The 24,733-nt window shown below is 36.6% G+C and overlaps 1 protein-coding gene across 2 annotated transcripts; it reads right to left on the bottom strand.

Moving 5' to 3' along the window:
• Positions 1 to 6,783: 6,783 nt before the first annotated feature.
• Positions 6,784 to 21,081, bottom strand: LOC133871331 (uncharacterized). 2 transcript variants are annotated; one of them, XM_062308755.1, is made up of 10 exons: positions 20,734 to 21,081; positions 17,964 to 20,581; positions 17,779 to 17,883; positions 17,479 to 17,631; positions 15,219 to 15,382; positions 14,874 to 15,021; positions 14,555 to 14,677; positions 14,350 to 14,437; positions 7,350 to 7,821; positions 6,784 to 7,245 (listed from the first exon to the last, which is right to left on the bottom strand). In XM_062308755.1, exons 2-9 carry the CDS (start codon positions 20,403 to 20,405, stop codon positions 7,655 to 7,657), a joined length of 3,390 nt encoding a protein of 1,129 aa, XP_062164739.1. In that variant the 5' UTR covers positions 20,406 to 20,581; positions 20,734 to 21,081; the 3' UTR covers positions 6,784 to 7,245; positions 7,350 to 7,654. The 2 variants fall into 2 exon arrangements, with proteins under 2 accessions (XP_062164739.1, XP_062164738.1); XM_062308754.1 differs by having other exon boundaries at positions 17,964 to 21,081.
• Between the last annotated feature and the right edge of the window lie 3,652 nt (positions 21,082 to 24,733).

Below are 24,733 nucleotides of genomic sequence, written 5' to 3'. Positions count from 1 at the left end.
CGCACCAACATAGAAATAACAAGAGGAAAACCACCAAAATTCAAAAGCACTCACTCTTTCACTTATTAATTAATTAATCATGTCCTCATCAATCTTTTGGAGGAAGAAAACAAGCTTCTGCTTGTCTTACTCTCAACTCTAGAATCAATGCATTGACAATGCATTTCATATCAAAAGAAAGAACTCAACGAATAAATAAAAGGTCACAGCATTTCATCATCAAGAAGACCAGTTAACCTTAAGGCCATTGGATTAGAGCTGGTAAAGGTGGGATCTTGATAAGAGAGGATAAGTACTGGGCTATATATACAAAAATGATATGGAATCATTGGTGCTAACTCAAGATTTTCTTTTCAATTATATATATATATATATATATATTGTGGAAATTACCTCCATGATTGCAGTACTAACCTCATTCTTAATTCAGAGTCATATATAGAGAAAATTCATTCACTGATTAATTAATTAAGGGAGAGGAAAAAATCCAAAAACAAAAGAGAGAAAAATTCATCTTTCTTACCTAAACAGTTTCTTTTCCTTAAGATTAATTTGTTCAATTTCTATCCTCTTCCTTTAAGATTTTGTGCAGTTTCTAAAAATTCCAATTATGTACTGTATCTTTCACGGAACTTAAACATATGAGTAGAGGCGTACTATACATCCTCCTATAGTCCTTTTCTCAACCTCCCACTTTTCAAAATCACCATTGGAGGTGTGAGGTCATGTGTGTGATACATATGAGCTCCAATTCACAGATCTAATAGTAATTTTGAAAAGTGAAGAGATGAAAAAATGAAGCATTTCATATATGTGAGTACGAGACATGATATACATTCTTCCATGATCTTTCTCTCATACTGTCACTTTTCAAAATCACCATTAATTAGATCTGTGAGGTCATGTATAGCCAAGATGCATATTGGCCCCACAGATCTAATAGTAATTCTGACACTCATACATCATACTCATATTATACCAGCTAACATGACATTTCTTAAGTGACTAATTACTATGCATGTACGTAAGTGTAAGCCACTTAAAATAAGTCATGTCAGTCGGTGTAATACGAATGTGATAAATGAGTGTGAAAAGTAGCATTATTGTTTCCGCATACTCATTGCAATAACGATGAAAAAAAAACAAAACAAAACAAAATTAATCGCTTTTGACCGTTTGATTTCCTTCTCGATCTAGTGTGTGGCAATCTCTTTTTCTCGCATCTTTTTTTTTCTTTTTCTCTCTCTCATTAATTTGGGAACTAGCTCACATAATATTGCTTTGCTATCACACCCCCCTGCCATTCTTGATTGATCAATCTTTAATTAACAAAGTTGAGATTGATTTGAATCACAATATTCGCAGGAGGAGGAGGACAACATGCGTACGTAGATATCGTCATGGGGGTTGACAAAGATGCTACCAGTGGACTATTAATTAACGTAATATATATTTTATGTCTATGTCTATTTACCTGTAAATTTCTTTGAAAGAGACGGTTCAATGCATTTAACGACTTAATTATTTTTAATCTGCAAAAATTTAATCAATCTGTTATTATCTCCCATGCACTTTATGTACTATAATGCACCAAGACGTACGCTACGTACAAATGGACGCAGTTGCTGACCTCAAACTGTGTCTCTATCTCCTCCCTACAGTATTTGTCAAAACCCTAGCCTCTAGCTATTGTATTATTTTTAGGAAAAAATCATATTTAGTACTTAGATTTTTATCTCATTTAAATTTTGTCATTGAGTTTTTAATTTTAAAAATATGATTCTTAGATTTTGCACAAATTTTAAATAGACCCCTTTATCACTTTTTTCTTGATCAAGATTAATAGTTTGTCATATTTCATGTGATTCTTAATTGACACATCAACGTCCATATTAGCACCTAATATCAATGCATATCACATCATTAAGTGACAAGTTATCCATAAAAAAAAAAAAATTAAAAATTAAAAATTAAATTAAATTAAAATTAAAAAAAAATAAAATAAAAAGAAGAAGAAGACGACCCTACTCTAGAAACAAAAACCCTCTTCTTCGTTATCTTAATCTTTTAGATTTGTAACATTAAATGGAAAACCATCAAATTTGATGCTGACATTGACATAGTATTGGGAGCTAACATGAATCTTAGAATGTCAAATGAAACACATGTGATAAATGAAAAATCGTTAACTTTGACATTAAATTAATAGAGGGATCAATTTGAAACTTGAGCAAAACCTAAGGACCTTATTTTTTAAATTAATAACCTAAAGACTAAATCCAAATCAGATGAAAACTTTATGAACTAAATATGATTTTTCCTTTATTTTTACACTAATTAATATTCTTATATATTTATTATTTTAATTTCGAAACAAACCCATGACAATGAGCATCCAAGTAATTGACCTGCAGGCCTTCCGATGATCTTATCTCCTTAATTAAAGCAAGAGTTTTTGGTTTTAAAAAATTCCCTTTAATTATATACCGTCCACTAAACCCAAGCAGAGTGCATAATTGTTAGCCGTACGTATTTGCATGCGGGGTTTTAATTATATTGAACGAGACGTGAGTATAAAGCTATTAAACGGATTATATTTTTTAACTCTAATCTGTTAATTTTGTATACGTCGAATTTTTGAATAGTATCAAAAATTGCCGGCCTTTCATAAATGGTTGTTCTCCTCTGGGCAATAGGCATGTGTGAAAAAGTCAATTGGTACGTGAAGAGTTTGACTCTTGAGGCAGAAAAGGTCTTTGCCGTGTGTTCAGTATTACAAATTTACAAAGCAACAGTTTCCATGCAGAGGGTGAAGATGATGGTGTCACAGAATTTGACTCTGGAATATATTTCCATATATGCCTGAGTTGGTGTCACAGATTGATAGTTTAATCATTACCAAACCAGATGAAGCTCAAACTGACATCGAATCCACTTTAAACATTTATAGGAGAAAATTTGAGGATTAAACAGACAAAGTCAACCATGTACTTCCTCCATCGTTTAATCAACTTGAGTCAGTAGTAGTTAGTGGGACCTGCAAAACGAGTATTCTTGTTCTCAATTCAAGTCGTTGCAACACACTAAGTCCTTTTTTTTTTTTCTTTTCTTTTTTTCTTTCTTTTGTTAGAGGTTGGGTTGTATTCGAGTTGAATCAAGTCGAATATTGAATGTTTAAGCTCAGCTCATTTAATTTTTTTTCGAACACGAGTCGAGCTCGAATTTATCATCGAACGAAATATTATGTTCAAGCTTGGCTCGTTTAATTTTATTTCGAATACGAGTCGAGCTCGATCTTATCACGAGCTGCTCAATTAACTTATTTATTTTTTATATAAAGTAAATATCATGATTGTTTATATTTTCATAAATCCATATTAATCATTAATTAATTAAGTCTTGTTAAAATTTTATCATCTGAGTTCATTAAATAAATTAACTTGAATTTTAAATAATATAATCTCGAGTTTATATGTATGTATATAAATTTATTATGCACATACACAAATTACATGTGTGCACACAAACACATATAACCACGTACACATACTCACAAACACACTTATGTACACACAAATCTATAAAATTAAACTCACAACAATAATTCAAGCTATATCTATCATATTAGGAAGATGATTCATTTTTACTTAAGATGTTCTTATTACAAAATTAAAATAATACTAAGAAAAAATTGTAAAAATAAAGTTATACGAGTTTATACAAGCTTATCCGAATCGAGTCGAGTCGAGTTTATACGAGTATGTCTCGTTTAATATTCGAACATATTATTGTGTTCACGAACGGCTCATTTATTATTCAAACCGAGACCGAATCGAGTTTAGCCGAACCGAACCGAGCCGAGTTCACGAGTGGCCGAGCTCATCTTACACCCCTAGTTAGAGGCAAAAATTTCCTACCAATTAATGGATGGTAGGAATTCAACTCTTCTTTTTTCTTCTTTATTTTTTTAAAAAATAACTATCACCCGGACATCATTTTAAACATATATAATGTCTTTACTCTTTTTTTTCTCGATAACCATAATTTTGAAAAAAGTCTAAAAAAAAACAAAACAAAACAAAAAATTGCACACCCAAACATCCGTCTCTGAAAGTGTTATATGTCTCTCAAGCATAAGCCAAGTACATGTATTTTTTATTAATAATATTAAAAAAAAAACATGTGAGAAACACATGTTACTAAAAAAAATAGTAATGATACATACTCAACTCTTATCCCATTAGATTAGCCTTTATTAATGATATGTATATATATATATATATATATATGAGATTAAAATAGAACACCATGACCAATATATATATAATAATGAGAACATCATCGATCAATAACAAATTAACAAGAGCTCGTCTATACGGAGGACAAGGGTCAGAACCTCGTCCGACCCTCGTCCTACGTGGCAGCTTCTTTCATTTTTTATTTTTTTGTTAAAAAAAAATAATAATAATTTCAGAAAACGTGTGCCTACCTTCTCCTTCCCCCCATTTTCAAAAAACCCATCCCCAAAATTTCAAAATCTCCCAAATCGCACCCCCATCTCCACCGTCCCCTCCCAGTCCGACCGAGCTGCCGTCCAAGACACCGTCGATCTCCACCTACCGCCGAACAGGAGCGCCGCCAACGCCGACCCACCGTCAGTCTCTCTATTTCTCTGACTTATTCATGAGTTTCTTTTTTTTTTTTTAATGATTTCTCAGTATGGGTAGGTTGGAAAGGGATCTGTTTAAAGTTATTGATGCTTGAGATTTGGTTTTGTTCTTGAAAGTTAGATTATTATTTTTTTCGTTCGTTGTCAAAATTAGCAACCTTTCGTTGGTTTACAGGGTTGGGAAAAACAAGCAATGAAGAAAAAACTTTATATTGGCCTAATATACTACACCTTTCTTTCCTTAATTTTTTTTTTTTTCATTATTATTATTCTTATTTTTTACTATTTTTTTCAAGACCTTTATTAGCCAAAGTCACTCTCCAGGAACAGAGACTTGCATTGCATCATCGACACAATTTGTGCAACAAATATGGGTAAGAGACAAGATGAAATCACTCCCTCCAAATGCTGCTTAGAGAAGCAATAGCCTCTGTTGACTGAGCAAAGAGAAATCCTTCAAAATCATAAACTAGAAAACAAAAATTAAAGTAAAATGCGACTGGGAGAAATTATGAAGCGTCCTTCTGGTCCTGCTTAAAAACCTAAAATTATTTTTGGGTTGGAGAAAAGACAGCAGAGCCTGTCATTGTGAATTGTGAGAAGTACACATGTATGCTTGTCTAAAACAAAACGGGGATTACTACTTTAAACGAGTCTATGAAGAGGATTTGTTGTCATTGCTGTTCAAGTCTAATATAAAGTCGGGACTTTTTGCCCCACGTGGTTTAACGACTTTATTTTTTACCTTTTATGGTTCATTTCATAACATAGATGGTGCCTCAATTATGGCTAGAAACGGAAATGGTACCTCCGTATAGCTTCCGTCAAAAAATTGACAAAAGTTCACGTTATATGCCTTAAAAAACCGACACATATCTATATGCATAATTTTTTTTTTTTTTTTAAAAAAAAAAAACAATTTGGAGAACAAGTTGGAGTTCTCGATTTTCATGACTAAAAAATGCATTTTCACAACATAAAGTGATATAACGCGGCAACTTCATATTTAGCACAGATTTAAGTTTTAAGGCATAAAGTTTTTTCTTCATTGCCTGTGTTTTCACAACCCTGTAAACAACCGAAAGGTTGCTAATTTTGACAATGAACGAAAACAAGCAAAAAAAACAACCCCGTAAACCAACGAAAAAAAAAAAAATCTAACTTTCAAGAACAAAACCAAATACCAAGTATCAATAACTTTAAACAAACCTTTTTCCTACCTACTCATACTGAGAAATCATTAAAAAAAAAAAAAAAAGAAACTCATGAATAAGTCAGAGAAATAGAGAGACTGACGGTGGGTCGGCGTTGGCGGCGCTCCTGTTCGGAGGTAGGTGGAGATCGACGGTGTCTTGGACGGCAGCTCGGTCGAACTGGGAGGGGACGGTGGAGATGGGGGTGCGATTTGGGAGATTTTGAAATTTTGGGAATGGGTTTTCTGAAAATGAGGGGAAGGAGAAGGTAGGCACACGTTTTTTGAAATTTTTTTTTTTTTTTTTTAACAAAAAAATAAAAAATGAAAAAAGCCGCCACGTAGGACGAGGGTCCGACCCCCGTCCTCCGTATAGACAAGCTCAATTAACAATACCGTACCAATCAGTAGTAATAAAAGTTTTAGTGTCAACAATAGGGAAACAATTGAAACATTAATCAAAATAAGCAAACGGGTTAGAGTTTGTCCACGAGCCGTTGCTGAGTCAATTAAATAAATTAACTTAATACAGATTTTACTTGAAAAAAAAAAAAAAACCACATTAATGCAATTAACAACCAAACTTCACTCTAAAAATTTAGCTACTAATTGATTCACTCAATAAAAATAACCTTCGTAAACATGATAAAAATTAAAAAACAAAAACAAAACAAAAACAAAAAAACAAATAAATAAACACACACACAGACAATTTTTTCTTTAAATTGCAACATGTTAATCAAATGTAAATCAAGCAAAAAAAAAATATTATTAACGTTCCATATGGACATAATTCATATATTTCATCTCAATATTATAAACGTTCGGAAAACATCTATACAACACAGTGTGACACAAACTAAAAGTTCACTGCCACAGATTGCTTAATCTTATGAAAGTGCAAATAATAAGCAACCAAAACTACCATGCACCACCGAATTCAATTTTTTTTTTTAATAATCAATATTTAATATCAAATAATACACGATTTTGATAACGATTCTCACATAAAATTAAAGAAAATAATGCCGCCTTCGAGGCAAGTAGAACTATTTCACAATGGCCAGAGGTAACAGCACTACCTATGCTCCAGCAACCAGATTAGCTTAATAATCACTCTTTTGCATCTCCAAGAGCCAAAGTACATTTCATATGACAAGAAACCGACAAGAAGGGGCCAGAGAGAGAGAGAGGGAACTACAACAGAGTAGCTTACTGCTTCTTCAGAGTTACAGCAGCATATGCATCATTATTTTCTGAAGGTAAAGCTTATAATACGGAAATTATCATTAACTTTTATATACATCCTTTCCAAAAGGCCGAGTCCGACCTCGAATAATGATATCGGCAACGCCATCCAGATCACATCGAATATAACAAGATACTGTGAAGGAAAGTAAAATCGGTTCATTATAACGGAAACCCGTACTCAATAAAAACAAAGACTCAAAATTACATAAAAAGTAGATGGGATATATATATACTCACATTTTAATTGTGCAGTAGTAGCTCTCCTTAATGCATAATGTAATCTTCTAGGCAAATCCACTGTGGAGGGCATATAATTGCACTCTATAAAAGAGTAAATACCGTTGTGACTGCAGTACTAGAAAAGGTTCGTCAAAAATGAACCAAGGCATAAAACTACACTACTATTATCCTTTGTATACTTGGAAAACCAGCAGGCTGGCTGCCCTAAACTGCAAAACCTATGCTCCATTTCATTTTCCTTTTTCATCAATTCTGGCTCGACATACAGGGCAGGAATGAAACCAACTGCTTCAACATTGGATTTATCTCACATTCATTGCTGCGGCCATATTCCTCAGCTTCTGAGAGATTTCTGAAAACGATGGCCTTGCCGCTGGATCAGAAGCCCAAGAACTTTCCATCAAAGACTTCCATTCAGGATCACACCATGCTGGAATTTGTGGGCGTAACGTGTTGTTTACAATTCCACCTGCAAATCAAAAAGAAGAAGCACATTGCAAAATCATGGTTCAATTTTGTTGTATAATTTATAGGCCCTCCTTAAACAGTGAATGTATCTGCAATTAGATCCCAGAAATATTACCACTGGTTGAAAAAGAATGCCAGCTGCATGAATTCCAATAGTTCAAGCCATTTATATATTCCTTTCAAATGTCAAATGCTACATATAACTCAATCCTGATTTTTACAAATATGGAGCAACTTACATGGTCTAGACAATTTCTTTTTTTATTATTGTTTTTTCTAGGGACCAACCAACAAAATCTAAACAATTTTCCAAAAGTCTTTTGCACTCGATCTTTCCAAACATACGAGAACATATCAGGAGGCCATAAGAGATTTCAAAGAACAATATGGGAAGTCAGACAGATAAAAAAAAAATAATAATAATACAAATAATTATAAACTAAAAAAAATGGAAAATAAAAATCAAACTACAAAGAATAAACAATCAAAAGCAACAAAGGACTTCTGCATCCCAATTCATTCAGATAGTCCTCCAAAAGCACAATCTTTGCCAGAGATTCAAAATCCAAGTAAATTGTTACATGAATTTGCACATGTGCAAAGAATGTATACCTGGAAAGACGACTATTTTTTTTTTTTTTTTTTTTTTTGTAAAACACAATAACTAAACAGAAAAATTTTGAGAAAAGGAAAAATAATGATTCTGGAATGTCCTTTCACTTGCTCAAAGCAAATGATAACATAAATATAGATAAAGCCCAGCCCACTTAATTTTTCTCATAAAAAGCTGAGCAAACTTTTGTTACAAGGAAACTTCTAAGAAGAAAAAGAATAAACACTGGGACATTGGTTCAAATATTTTTAGAGGCAAAGAACAAATCAAAAGACTCGAATCCAGAAAACGGAAAATGTAACAAATATAGTGACCCTGGAGAAAGTAAAGAAAGTTTCTACCTTTTAAATTTTGGGGAACATGGAGGTACTAACCCCAATTCTGTGACCCATTACGCATATATACTAAAACCATGTTTTCTAACACTTCATAATACTATATTTACAGACAAATCAGATTCCCTCTTAACTCTGGCCGTTAAAGTTGATGGATGACATAATCAAAATTGACTTTTTGAAGACCTTGATTGATCAAATTTTTGAATTCACATATTCCTTTCTTCCCTCTTCAGCCAAAAACCAAAAAACAAAAAGGAAACATTCATTCTCTTATTTCGTGGCAATTTTCTATGAACAAACTCATAACATATACTCAAGGACCTAGAAAATAGAGTTTTTCAGGGAACAAAGTCAATTCGCATGAGTCATCAGCTCATATGACCATTAGAACTCTGGTAGAGGAGGAGGATATTTGACTAGGGTATTATCACGACAGCTGTGTTTCTTTTTCTTTCATTTTATAAGTAATCAAGATATCATTAAAAGCTTTAGGCGCCCCAGGTACACAAGAAATATACTAGAGAAAAAACCTAACTAGAAAGACCAAAAAAAAAAAAAAAGGGAACAACGCATCAAAGGAAAAATAAGTGCAACTATTCAAAGATACATAGTACTGAAAAACAAAAGCATTGTTTGGCAATGCTCTGTACATGCCAGACTAGTGCTCTTGCACTGTTCATTCATTTTTTCTTACTTTTTCACATTTTTAAATAACAATCAACATCACTACATTCACTTTTTTCACTTTTTATATCACATCAATAATTTTTTTTTTTACTATTCAAATAAAAAATTCACTACAATACAAAATTTTTTCACTTTTTTATAAGAACACTTTTTACTCTATATCACATCTATCACTTTTTATAATTTCAAAATTAACAACCCACTACTCTGTAAAGGCATGTCAATTACCAAACAAGGCCAAAGACTTAAGCTCCTCCTCCAATGTCCTCTCACAGTCCTCAAAACTGCTCAATGTACAACTTTGTTAAAACTGGACAATGTGCTCGTTAATCTCCAACCGTTTGGTAAAAATAGAAACATCGACCAACAAGGAGTCATTGGAATTCTTCCTTTTGTTGGAGTTGGCCATTTTGTGAAAAATAACTATGTGCACTTGTCACCCTCCCTTAACCACAAGACCCTAGATTTCTACCTCCAACACACCTCCTCCATAAGAGTGGATCTCTCTAACTCACTCAATACTTCTACCTTCTTCATTCTCTCAACACCTAATGCCCTCTCTTCTTCAACGATATCAAGAACATGTAGCTCTTCCAAAAGAAACTTTTTCTTCCTCTCTACATTTTCAAACACCTCCCCATTCCATCTCCTTAAATCAGCTTTCAAAGCCTTGAGCTTGGAGGCTAAAATGAAGCTCAAAGAGCCTAGGAAATTATAAGAGTCCCACTGCTGTTTTACCATGTCAACAAAAACCTAAGACTTAACCACGTGTTTTCAAATTTGAAATACCTACTACCCCTTTGAAAGTCACCACAACCAAGGAGGATTGGAAAATGATTGGAACAAAGTCTAGGAAGCCTCCACTAGGACACACCAGGAAACTGGGCTTCCCACATCAGAGATACAAGAAACCTATCAATTCTAGACCAAGAAGGTGACTCCCAATTATTCGACCAAGTAAAAGTTCCACCAACAAGAAGAAGTTCCATTAGGCCTCGACAAAAAATGAAGTCAGAGAACTCCACCATAGCTAGACATAAGCATGCTTCTCCCAATCTCTCACCGGGGAACCAGGTAACATTAAAATCACCCCCATGCACCAAGGCAAGTTCCACCAACAGAGCATACTAGCCAACTCATCCCAAAGAAGCCTTTTATCCCCTATTAGAATAACGGCCATAGACACCCGCAAAAACCCAGGTGAAATGATAAACGTTTCTAAAAGTAACAGACAAGGTGCTCCTCCACACTCGTCGATCTTCTCCACCACCCTCCTACCCCATATAATCAAAACACCACCTAAAGCCACTCTAGAATCCAAACAATACCAATCCACATGATGGCAAACCCACAAACTACACACAACACTAAGAGACGTGACTTCAAGCTTAGTTTTTAGAAAACAAACCATGTCAACCTTCCACTCTCTGGGTAAGTTTCTCACTCTTAGACATATATCCCCCTCATTCAACCCTCTCATGTTCCAGGATAACAATTTAGGCTTCATTAAGAACTGATAACCCCTTTTTTTCCTTTTCCACGGCTTAAACTCTCACCTTTGGAATCATAATTGATGGAATACTTCCAACTTTCTTAACTCCCTACTATCTTTGTTACCTAGTTTAGAACTGGAGGCTGAAACCTTGTGACTACGGGTTGCTTCAAAAACTGTCAGAAGTGCCATAAACTACTCCTCAAAACCCACACACGAGACCCCACAACCTGATGGATCTCCTTCACTCTTTGCAAAACCTAATCTAACTACTCTATACTTGAGTAACCAGAATTTCCCAACACAGCAGGAGGATAGGAACTTAGAGGGGTGCAAAGAGAGGCTTCCTCTCCACTGAAAAGATCCACATCCCGACAAAGTGTCGGCTTGTACACAAGCTGCCTATTCCCTCCATCACAACCCAAATCTATCCCAGCCAAAGCAGATAGAGCCGTTCCTTTCCCCTTATCCACAATAACATTGGCCTCCCTCACAAATAAAGAAAAATTTGGAACAGAGGGAACAAAGATCGGTGAAGAAGTAATACCCCCCTTATTGACAGCAAGAGCCCACTTGGCATCAACATGTCTTGAAAGACAACCCCAACAAGCCCCGAGACGCAAGCACCAGCATCCAGGCTCTCTACCCAGCACCCAACCTGAGGTCCAGGCAGACAACCAACCAAAGGCCCTGAGCTATTAGCAGCAATGCCCAAGCTCACTGCCTGACTAACCACAACACCACCAGATGCCTCCACGCCACAGGGACCGACACATTGATTAGCCAACGAAGTCACCACGCCAACCGCTTTTGAAGGAGGTTGAGCAAGTGGTTGCAGGAGAGCTTCCACAAGCGACGCCTTCAACCCATAACTGTCAGCAACATCTAAAGCAATCTGAGAGCACCGCAAAGGCTCTGCAACACCTCCAGCAAGCTCTGCAAAGCCCACCTTACTCCCCTCCACGAGAACCGGCAACCACGTAACAGCACCAGAAGGACCCGACACTGACCCAAAGACAACCCCAGAGACACCGGTGAGACAAATCCCCCTTCCCTCCCCCAGCGTCAATAGAGGACCACCACCGCAACAGTTGATACATGCTTCGCTGTCATTACTATGAGTTGACCCAAGGTAATATCCATTGTGCCCGAGCCCAGCCCGAGGCTCCCCAAACTCTAAGGCCCAACTCCCGTAGCTTTTTTCAATTTTAACGACTTTGTCTTGGGCTTTAGGGGGAACTAAGCCCAAGTGCCCACCGGGGCCTCTCTTAAAGTCACGAGTCACATGGATCACTGGTGGAGGACGTGAGCAGCTCGAATTAACAAGAGGCTTGGACAGGCCAACTTTTGCATTGGGCTTCGGCTTAACACCCACATAGCCAACTTTATAACCATGATCACCTAGGCCCTGGCCCAAGTCCATCCAAGCTAAGCCTCAAGCCACATCCTGATTAATACGCTTCAATGTCTTTCTAAGGGTGTAGAAATCAAGACTTTCACAAAACCTTCCTTCCATTCTCAAGCAGACTCCACCAGCACAGCTCCTGGGATTTCCTCCAAACCCAGACACAACTACAAACGGCAGCCACCCAGAAGTGGACAGTCTCACTAGGGCAGCCATTTTGGATTTCCCAGAATTAGCCTTTGACAAAGAGGAGATTGCCGAAGACTTCAACACCTATGCAATTGGCCTCCCCCTGTCAGGGACGTCAGCATCGGCAAAGGCTTACTCTTACCCTCACCCAGCGACAAATAGGTGGCGAAAGACAACTGGAAAAAATTAACTACCAAGCATAGCTCTGCTGCAAACGAACTCCACCCTATGCCATTTCTCACTTTTGGCACTAGGATGTGACACCTCTGCCAGCCTTCTCCGTGCTCCTCCAAACAAAGGGGCCAGCTCTAGGATGTCCATGCCTGTTAGAGAAGCATTGGGCGAGGATCGCAGAGGAGCCAGCTCTAGAACGCCTCCAAAACACAGACGTTCCCATCTCTCGCAGCAAGTCTTCTACAGTGGCTAGCAACTAGCGACTGTCAGCTTTACCCAAGAACATGGATCAAATATTACCCCAGTATCTTTCACGAATCCGAACCCCAGCAGATCTGCCCTCCACCGCCCACTCAAACGTTTTGGATTCAATTGAACACCACCTTAACAACCTCATAACTCTTGTTGTGTTTCATTGACAAGAAAAGGAATATAAAACCGTTTTCTTGAATTTTTCGCCATTTGGTTGACGGAAAAAAAGACATGGGACCCACCACAAACTAGTTTTTCCTACATGTTTTCTTCAAATCCATCCTACACTTTTAACGAGATAATGCATCATAAAATTTTAAAGTACTTTGCTACAAAACTAAGGATTCGGGGTTAAGTTGTAACTTTCTTTTTCTTTTTCTTTTTTCTTTTTTGGGACCTTCCTATACTACACTTTTCTTAAGAAATACTTTCCCATAAAAACTTTCTTATCAACCGGGGGGGGGAGGGGCGCAATCCTCTTTATACGTGGGAAGACATTAATCAGAAGAAAAAATTAACAAAAGTTGGCAACACTGACTCATAATTTCAACTGATACTTTAGAATTATATGCTCTAAGGAATAATAGACGAAGTGGATTCTAACAATTAGATGAAGGGTATAAGTGGAACTATGGGGGGGGCGGGGGGGCCTCATTCCTCTTTATACGTGGGAAGACATTAATTGGAAGAAAAAATTAAAAGTTGGCAACACTGACTCATAATTTCAACTGATAGTTTAGAATTATATGCTCTAAGGAATAATAGACGAAGTGGATTCTAACAATTAGATGAAGGGCATAAGTGGAACTATTGAATTTAATTGAAATAGCTGTGACTGAACAGCCGAGTAGGCATTGGATAATGATCAAAATCTCAATTTCAACCATGACAATACCACAAACATTTAAATTGTATTCTCTATTAGCATTAGGGAAGAAGCAATATCTGATTAATTTCATAATGCTGGTGAAAAAAAAAAAAGATTCCTGGCCAACCAGCAAAATTGAAATTATAATCTAGTCCTTAATAGTATCTCACTCCTAAAACAAAGTAACAGAATTATGAAAAATAGAGATGAAGAAGACAATAGTGTAAAATATCACATTATAATTACTATGTCAGGGAAACAAAAAGCAAAAGCTTAACAATCAGAAAGATTAAAAAACAAGGTTAAATTCATATTCTTCTTCAATCCTAAAGGTTTAGATAAGTTTTATATGGCAACGAACATTGGACCCCTGACAATGCACAGATTCATTAGAGCACTTGACACAAGAAGCATCAACAAATTTATGCTATACGTCAACATTACCCAAGAAACCCCTTAAAAGTAACCAGCTTAAATAGAGCATACAGTCTATTAACAATTTGGTACTTACCAATTATGGAAGCACAATGCATATCTGCATAAGGCTCATCACCCGTGAGCAATTCCCACATGACAATCCCAAATGAGTAAACATCAATCTACAGCAATAGAAAATAATGATAATGAACAGAAAAGCAGAAAGTATCTTAAAGAAAAAATAAAAGAAACATTCACTGAAACTCGAAAGTCAGTCATTGACACCTGGAGTTAACTACCTTCTCTGTCACCATATGGCTTTTCCCACTAAGAAGCTCAGGTGCCATCCAGGGTAAAGTTCCACGGACACCTCCTGACACTAAAGTGTGCTGTTTCACCTTTGATAAGCCCAAATCGCCAATCTAAAAGGATATACACACATCATGTTAGTTTCAAATCCTACCCCCTCCTAAAAGTTATTATCAAGCTTGAAAGTACAGTTCAAAACAGACTCAAATAAGACAGTGCACAAAAAGAAAAAACATCTTAAAAATACCATCAAAAGTTGATTTCTTATCAAGCTTCCAACTGTCCTACCCAACAATACTGGATTCATACCTTGCACACCGGCCGTTGAGGATCTCTCATATTAACCAACAAATTTTCACATTTCAAATCAAAATGCACAATGTTCTTTCCATGCAAATACTCCATCCCAAAGGCAGCATCCATAGCTATGATGAGTCTCTTACGACGATCAATAGTTCTGTCCAATTACATTATGAAATCAGATACTTATCAAAAAAAACATTTTGACATCAGAAATTCTACTTTCAACAAATTCTTTACATAAACTTGAGCAAACAATCAAAACATTTACATATAGCATACATTCAAAAACAGGAAATAGTAGTAAACATATTTAAAATCTGAAACACACTGTATAACTCTCAGAACAGATACCTGTCTTTCTTCTGCAAAAACTGTTTTAAAGATCCATTAACCATGAACTCTGTCACAGTTGCTAAGGATCCATCAGGACCATCACGAACAATTCCATAGAAAGAAACAACATTTGGATGATGTAATGAACTTAATATCAAAGCCTCCTTCCAGAAATCCGCAATCTATGACAGGCATTACACATCTTGTTACTATCATAACCAATTGCACTAACATATTAACACAAGTCTTTGGGAATGAAAATTTGACATTTTTCTGAAACATTTTGCTTAAACAGCATAAACTAAGACAGAAAAAACAGAGACAAATAAGCAAACAAACAAACAAACTAGCCAAATGCAGGACCCCCACAAAAAAAAAAAAAAAAAAACTCCCTTAATATGACAAAAGATCTTTCAAGATCTATTGAAGTACCCTAATAATGACAACAGTGACAACAATTAAAAAAGATGATAATAGAAATCTTAATAACAATAACAACAATAATCAAAACAATAATAACAATAAGTTAAAATAGCAAAGGTGGAGGTTTCTATAAAAACTTTTTGACAATTGTTCAGCAACTTGTCCTAAATTATTATCTTTTTATTTTTGCTTTCCCAACTAATTTGGCAGATAACTTAATTCATTACACAGAAAAGCAGTACAACACAAGCACAATGCTAAACCAAGCAAAACCTCCTGCTTGAATATGGTATATAACCGCTGAAAAACATTTTACCAATTCAGGTCATGATTTTAACACCTGACATGTGAGTCCATGTAACATAAAAATTAATAAATGCAACACAGACGATCACGCTAACACTGTCTAGTCATTAGATGGGCAGGCAGTAGAGTTGCTTTAAAGCATAAAAGCAATAAGCACTTTCAGAAAATCCTCAGCTTCACTCCTGACCCAAAGATCGAGAACTGGGCACCTCAAAGATGTTTAAAGCCCTCGGTTTCCTCCCTAAGCTTCAATCTATGATATTCATGGCCTCATAAAATTGAACTGTTTGAAGGTTGAACAAGAATGGTAAAGCAGCCACATGATTTCGTCACAACATATCATTATGGAAATGTTGAATGTCATATTTTTAGGCCTTTCATGTTAAGTGACCCACAGTGTTAAGCCAACTACAAACGTTTAGATCTACAATTTCAGATATGAAGCTATTTTTCTAGTCAATGCAAAATCCACATATCCTAGAGTCTGAGATGAAGGGGAAGGCTCTAATGAGGCATGCACCTTGTACGACCCTTAAAGTTCCAAGGAGATAACTCAAGATTTAAAGCAGTGAGAATTTATCAATCTGCCACGTCATGAGTTATAATATGAATGCACATGAACAAGAGCTATTTGGTCCATTCAGCATTAAAATGAAATGCATAAACAAATAAATGTCTTAGTCATCACGAAATCTCTACTCCAAAAGGCACTAAGAAATTCGCCATAAAATAGTTGGAAACATTCTGAACCCAATCACATTGCAGTCAGACCACTAAGACCACCAATTCCATGTTCCTATTGCAAGGCCACCATCCTTTTAAAAAATAGTAGAGATATGTCAGATACATGATAATAATGAGAAACCTCTAGGCTTAAGTTGGGATTCACCCGAAAGAATGGAGGTGTTCAAACCCTTTTCCTTTTTGTTGAATATATGGAAGATGATTGATACCATTCTAACATTGGCTTGAAATAGCTTCAAGTTCAAGACCATTATAGACTTGAAATTGATTTAAGGAATAATTTGTGAACTCACTTGACATTAGTTTTACCATTATATCAGGTTGAATTTATGCCTTAATCATGATTGTGTAAACTCCTAGAAAAAACATTTCTGGTAACATTAAATATTATCATGTCCTATCTTACATTTTTTGTAAACATTTATCACTAACCACAATGGTAGTTGAAACAAAATACAGTAAATTACTGGAACAAAGTTGAGATTTCAATTTCCTTTTGTTTTACCTTGAGCAAATTTGTGAGGATCACTTGATATAAGGGCCACGTTTATTATTATTTTTTTCTTTTATCTTTTTTCTCTAAGCACTACATAACATTAGTGGTCTTCCCATATAATGGGCTACCAAGATACCCATGGGCCTCCTTGAGCACTGATATGCAAATACCATTAGAGCACATATAATATTTGAAGATTACAGTATATCACACCAAGTAAATTGCATAATGACTAAAGAGGCAATTTAGCATAACATAGTTCAAGTATAATAGTCAAACAAAAGCAAGGGTGATTAGATATGACTCTACCAAACGCTCCCTTTCAGACGGTCTCCCCGCAAAACAGCTGGATTTTATCTTTTTTATTGCTACATCAGAACCCTTCCATTTCCCGTGATAAACGGCACCATACGTTCCAGTACCCAATTCCCGGATCTCCTCTAGATCATCATTCTTTATTGTCTGATCAAAGATTAGCGGTCCATTAGAACCAAGGTCATGAGAGACGGAAAGAATTATCATGAAGAGTGGATGGTAATGATAATGGAATGACATCTAAATGCTTCATATACATATAGAAATGATGGCAATAAGACAGCAAAGAATAACCTGTAAACCCCTGTCAATAGCTTCAGCCTCAGCCTTTGTTGGCTCAATCTTGGTGGTATTCAGATTGTCATTATCATAATCCAACTCTGGATCCCCATGAGTGTTCTATCAAGTAACAAGACATTAGAAGAGAAAAGATAATCATAAAAAAGTCCCTCTATAAATAAAATTTACTTGTTTCTCACCGCTAATTCCATTTCATTTCCAGTTGCTTCTTTAAGGTCAGTGCACCCTTCGACTCTAGCTTTGACCTCCTCAGCCCCTTCTAGTCTTGCCCTCCTTACAGAAGCAATCAACTCAGGTAAGAAACTCAAATTGTCAATTGAAAGCTTAGAATCTTCAGGGGCAGAAAGGTTCTTTTCACCCAGTTTCACAACACCACTCTCTTCTGCAGGCTTTAAGCAGATTGCATTGGTAGACCTGAGAGAAGTCTCCTCAAAAATTTTATAAGCAATTTCCTTTTGCTCTGAACAAGAAATAGTCTGCTCAGAGTTCTCAACCTTTTTTACTTGATTTGCCTCTTTTTCTTCTCCAACTATGCTTTTCCCCTCCAATCTTACCCCTTCAGTGATGCTGGTATCATTTCTAGAATCCAGATTGTAGCCAGGAGCTGCAGGAGAAACCAACTTATCATGAACCAAAGTTGAAGATGAATCCAACAGTGGCACAGGTTCCAAGGGGACGGCAAAGTTCACCATGTCAGGTGGGGGTCGAGATGAATGGTGGTTTTCCTGACTGAATGTGTTGGGGTTCAATTTTAAAGCATGACCATACGAGTATTCTGGCACAGCTGTCCCATCAAAACCCAAAATTTTCTGGGAGGACTCTACATGAGGTATTTGACTATCCACACCAACAGACAACCTTGGACTACCCTCACGCCTGAGAAATCCCAGATTAACTGTGCCATTCACTTGCTGGGGTGAACTGGATGCTTCATAAGGGGGAGCAACATGCATCTGGTTATTTCTCCATAAAGCATGTCCAGGTACATGTCCATGTGGCACTGGGTAAAGATTATCTCCTCCATAAGCATAAGGCATATTTCCATACCGGACCCCACGATCTTCAGGAGGAACATGTATGTGCGGTACAGGAGCCATAGCTTTGTCATGCATCACTTCATTCCCCAATTCAATTCCACCTCCGGGAGGAGCATAATTTGAGGACAAAGGATAGCCATCCGCTAAATTACCATGCCCCACAGGGAAATTCAGGCCTGGTCCATCTACAATGTAGTGATCACTCAATCTTCCAGCTCCGGAGACATGCAGTCTTGCTTCATCAATCCGAGCATTCAACTGGTGCTGGAGAATCCATCCTCTTTCATGACTCTGAGTTTCATTGTAAGCAGATCGATGATCACTATTCTGCTCATTAGAGTAAATTCCGTGCTGCAACTTGGCATCTGCATTCAGCACGAGACTCTCCCTATTCGGGGGACAGTCAGCACATGTATTAGAGACATGGGAATGCCCATTCCCCATGTGGGGTTGCTCCAAATGTGGTTGATTTCTATGGAAATTCATCCGGCAATGCTCACAGACACTGTTCCCTTCAAGAACACTGGGGCTGTGAAAAATATTACCAGGAAAACCAGACTTATCACCCGATATAACTCCAGTTGGCACCCATACGACATTCTCAGAATATTGTGATTGGTGCTCATGCGCGGGCTGGTGATTCACTTGCTGCCGAGAATATTCTTCTGGCATTCTATCTAAGCATTTTTCTGGTAATTCTGTGAATGGCATACGGTACCGTGCAGAAGAAGGTGGAGATGGGTACTCTACCAATTGTCTTGGATCATGGTGTCCATGATGCCTAGGAGAATAGTATGCAGGGCTCCATGGAGCTTCCATTTCATTATACCTCTGAGCCTGGTGTGATGCTGATCCCATATGAGGAATCCTGAGGTGACGCAAGTTAAACTGTGGCATGGGCATCTCAGAATTCCTTTGGCTATGAAGGCCGCCCTCCACACCCATCGGGTTAAAGAATTGGTCCGCAACATGGATATCCTCAACCGTACTAATCCTGGGGGACTCAGGTTGCAGCTGCTTCCTAAAATCGGAAGCATCATTCAAATTATTTAGAGCATCCACATACCTCCTCTCAGTCTCCCTTTCATCCCCATCAACATAGTGGGACGAACCATCTTGGTCAGGATGCGAAAACAGAAAAATCCTAAGCCTAGTGAACCCATCACCCGAACCCAACTTATCATACTCTTCCATCATGTTAATCACATCATCGTCGTTCACAACTGATACAAGAGCATCAAGATCCTCATCCGGCTGCTGGTACTTCAACACTGCCGCCGCTTGATAAAGCTCCCTCATTTTACTCATCAACTCCTCATAAGTAATATCTCGTGGCACGCTTACAATTCGCGTCTCTCCGCCCACGTACCGAAGCTTCCCATCTTGAGGGCGCGGCAATATACTCCCAGAAAAACTACACAAAAATTTAACACGTGGGCTTTCGTCATTCGAACAATAGGTCGAACCCAAGGCCGATGTGGGGGTTGAGCAAGGACTATCCATAAAGTACGTAGATTGACAAGGACGTTGCCGATCAACTGGAATCTCAGCCTGCCTCAAATATACAATTCCGTTATTATACATGAGTATCACTCACATCATATAGCTTAAGATTTTCGCATATTCGAGCCGAAACCCGAAGGCATAGCCACAAAGCGCTCCAACTTCACTAACCCAATTTGATATATTCTCCATTGATAAACTCATCATATGCACTAAAAACAAACATTACCCAACAACAACCATGGCTACCATTGAAACTGCAGCAACAAAAACTCAAATGAATAAAAAAATAACAACAATTTACCAAGATTTCCACCGCAAAGTGTACAAACTTCCCCGAATTTCTGAACACGGATCCAAAAGGCAATACCCAAATCAACCAATTCCAGAAAAAACGATGGCTGGGTACCTGAATTGGCGACTTTTGACAACTCCCACAGACGGAATTCCGAAAACCCAAATTGAAAAAGAAAAAAAAAAGAGCCTCTGAGATTCTTTCTGAGCCACTTCGAAGCTTATTCAATCCCCCCTCTGCCTTATCGTTGAATGTATACGCCGTAAATTTGGGTTCTGGGCTGGTGATCTATCAGACCAGAGAGAACGATTAAGAGGCTCCGTGATGATGAAGGTGATCAGGAGTGGAGGTGATCGAGAAGGTAGTGGCTTGCCTTTCTTTCTCTCTCTCTCTCTGCGGTTCTTCCCCAAGATGCGATGCCCGGGTGCCAGGTAGTGTCCCACGTGGCACTACCTGGTTTCTGCGTTCTCTTGGCATCTATTTATCTCCCCCCAAGGATATGCTCTTTCCCTCCCACGCTCTCCTGTATCGCGTGAACAGAGAGAGTCTAGAGCCATTCCCTTCCTTGCTATTCTTTTTTGTCTTTTCCTGAAAAAGAAAAAAGGAATATAATCTTTTCCACATCTTATTAGTGGTAATTATGGTAGATATGACTAATTTTGATAGTAAGCCTATGTGGATTTTGTTGTTCTATTGGAAGCTTATCTTGTTTATTAGAACATAATTTGGCATAATCTTTTTTTTTATTCTTGGTTGCTCTTAATAATGCTGACAACTATTTACACGACTGACAAACTTAATAGAAAGGAAAAAATATATATTAGCCCCTCAAACTACCACCCTTTTTTCGAATGGCACCCCAAATTACTAACACTTGCATTTCGACCCCCTAAACTACCATTTTATGATTTTTTGGCCCCATCCGTCTATTTATACCGTTAATTCTAACAGAATTTGGCCAAAAATCCGAAAATACCCCTTCCTTAACTGTAAGAATTTCAAAGTGTAGAAGGGGTATTTTCGGAATTCTGTTTAGAATTGACGGCATAAATGGACGGATGGGGCCAAAAAATCAGAAAGTGGTAGTTTGGGGGACCAAAATCTAAGCATTGGTAGTTTGGGGGCCATCCGGAGAAATGGTGGTAGTTTGGGAGGCTAATATATATTTTTCCCTAATACAAAATTAGTGGATTAATATTAAAAGATCTGATTCATTTAATTAAATTGGTCAGGTTATGGTTAACTTATATAGTCTTATACTCATATTTCAACATAACTTAAATCAGATACGCAATATTTAGGGCTAGTAATTTTTTTACACAATCTGTAAACCCGAGACGAACCGAACACAAAATTAACAGATTAGGGTTGAGGGTCTGGCCTATTTAATTAAATGAGTCGGGTAAGGTTTGACTTAAATAGTTTTATACACATGTTTCGATACGACTCAAACTCAATACATGTATACGAATTGACACCTCTAGCTCCTAGTGGAGCATGTGGTCGGGTCTGATAAAAGCTTACCCTATTTACTATTTGGAAGTAAGCCATTTACAGTTGTTGAGTTGGTTTAATTTCCATTAACCATTCAAATGGAGCATGACTATATTAACACTAAGTAATTCACTTTTATCATTTTTAAGTTAACTATTTACATAGTTTACCTTGATTTTGTATGGGAGGGCTTGGAATAAAGGCTTTTAATCTAAACTTTAGATATGTAATCGTTTCTTTTTCTTTCTTTTTTTTGTAAGTACAATAACCGGAAAGAAACACAAAGTTATGGAACAAAAAATGTGGAAAGGGAGTCTTTTCCAATACATGGAGGAAAAGAACCAAATAAAAGGGAGAGGATGGGAATGCAGCCAGAATGAAAACTGGTTGCGGCCTAATTTGCCAAATAATAGCCACATAAGTTTGCACTTCGATTAACGTGACTAGCCATCCAGTTAGCTGTTGGTGAAATGACAGAACGAATATAAGAGATGGTGGAAGAAATTCTCCAATCTTGTGTAATGGCCGGATGTTGAAGCGTCAATGCGACAATAAGCGAATCACCTTCTAAGATAAAAGAAAGTAATTTCAAAGAAATCTCCAGATGAATAGCCAATAAAGCAGCAAGGGTCTCACCATAAATTGTTGTACAAAGAGAACCAATAAGGGATGTGTACTTTATTACAGGACCAGTAGAATCTCAACAAACTGCAGCTTGAGTAGAAAAGGAGTCCCTGATAGTAGTATCATAATTGATCTTAAAATAGGCGGTAGAAGGGCGCTTCCAAATAGCAGAAGTTTTCACCAGCATAGTTGTCCAGGCAGAGTGATGTTCCATAACAGTCTTATAGATAGTAACTGATATAATAAGTGCATTCGGGATAAGACCATCATGATGAGCTTTATTCCTTGTGAACCAAAGGTAGTTGCATGCTACTGCAGCAAAAATTTGAAACATATGAGCCTCAGCCTTAGGGATACCAAGCAGGTGGTGTGGATTAAGAATAATTAGAAGTTAATCTTTCATGTTAGTAACATTTAAAACAATAGGATATAAAGGCCAGAAAGATTGGCGCCAAACCACAGGTGCAATTGGACAAGTAAAAAAGAGATGGGAAAAGGAATCTATGAGGAAAGGAGCAAAGGGAGCAATTAGTGTCTGGATGGGAAGAATGAATAGAATGAGAGATCCGAAGGAAAAATACAATTTTAAAAATGACAAAAGTGACAATAATGATGATAAGCAAAGTATGTAATAAAACTTAGATAATCAACACAATACATGAACAATAGATGTAGCGAGTCAATGAAAAGAAACAACATAACTCAATTCAATTTTCTTTTTTTATTTCTAAAAATTTCTTCATTTTTTTTTCTAGAAACCAATATTTTTGTTTTATTTCTTAAAAATTTACTTTTATTTCTTGTTTGCCAATTATTGATTGAAAATCGTTTTTTTTCTATTGCTATAAATAGGAAAAAAAATCCGAAAATTAAGCAAAACCTAAATTTCTTAGAAAAAGTATTGAATTTGTTTGTAATTTATTAAGAATAGATAAATTGTTTATGTTTCTAATTTTAGATGCAAAAATACCAAATTAGTAACGAACTTCTTGGTTTAGAAAGTTTATAAAAGAACAATTAAAAACTCAATACAATACTGTTGACCTAATTATAGCATTTCTAAAATGAAAAAGAAAAAGGGAAAAAAATTATTTTTTGCAAAGGAAAAAACAATTAGAACTCCCAAGTTATAACACCAAAGTTGAGTTCAAGAATGTGCAATATAACAAAAAGTGGAACTTTAGAGGAGTGTAAAAATTGAGAATGTATAGGATGTAATATAGTGTTTTGTTGTTATTAAGAAGGGAAAACTAAAGTTTATCAACTTTAATTACTACTCATTTTGCAAATATCCTATAAACTACCAATTTTGGCACCTAGAAACCAAAGTTAAAGTTTGTCACTTTGTACCATCCTTTAATTTGAAGTGTTAAATTGGATTGAAAGATGCTTATGTGCAATTGACCATTTTGAAATGTCAAATCTACCCCTCATATAGTAAACATTTTTTTCTTTTTTCTTTTTCCGTTTTTCTTTTTTCTGGGATAGGTGGCCTCGCCTTCTTATTCTCAACACATCTTCTCGCCATATCCTATGCTTTAAACCACAAGAGTTCGAACTTTGGAAGTAACAACCATCCACAACATTTCAATACTCGGTAGCATACATTAAAAAGCCCAAGGCTCTCCACACCTGAAGCTCTCTTTCTTGTGTTGTGGTGACCATGATCCCATACTATAACATCCAGATTAAAATAAAGAATTTCGAACTTTTAAAACTTAAGAAAAAAAAGAAATAAAAACGCATCATGAGCAATGAAATGTTAAACACGATATAATGCCCTAGTGAAATTAACTAATCAGTAGTTAACTTCATGGTTCGCCTCTCAACCTTATTCCCTACGGAATAAGACTCAAATATCACATACTTTCCGAAGATAACTTGCAATGAAAGACTTTTCACTTACATACAAAAATAGCTTAGTAATTTAAAACCCACGACAACATAAGCAACTAAAGCAACTAAAAACATCATAACAAAGATAACAGAACTTCCA

This window comes from Alnus glutinosa, chromosome 6, assembly GCF_958979055.1.
Source record: "Alnus glutinosa chromosome 6, dhAlnGlut1.1, whole genome shotgun sequence".
Taxonomy (NCBI): Eukaryota; Viridiplantae; Streptophyta; class Magnoliopsida; order Fagales; family Betulaceae; genus Alnus; species Alnus glutinosa.
The sequence above is the reverse complement of the archived record's forward strand: the minus strand, read 5'-3'. Positions and strand labels throughout refer to the sequence as shown.

What these genes read in the sequence shown, in the direction of transcription:
- LOC133871331 (XM_062308754.1), bottom strand. Translation starts at nt 20,405, where the DNA reads ATGTATAATAACGGAATTGTATATTTGAGGCAGGCTGAGATTCCAGTT. An exon ending in GCCATATGGTGACAGAGAAG is followed by an intron (nt 14,438 to 14,554) that starts GTAGTTAACTCC and finishes CTATTGCTGTAG; the next exon opens with ATTGATGTTTACTCATTTGG. An exon ending in GCATTGTGCTTCCATAATTG is followed by an intron (nt 7,822 to 14,349) that starts GTAAGTACCAAA and finishes TTTGATTTGCAG; the next exon opens with GTGGAATTGTAAACAACACG.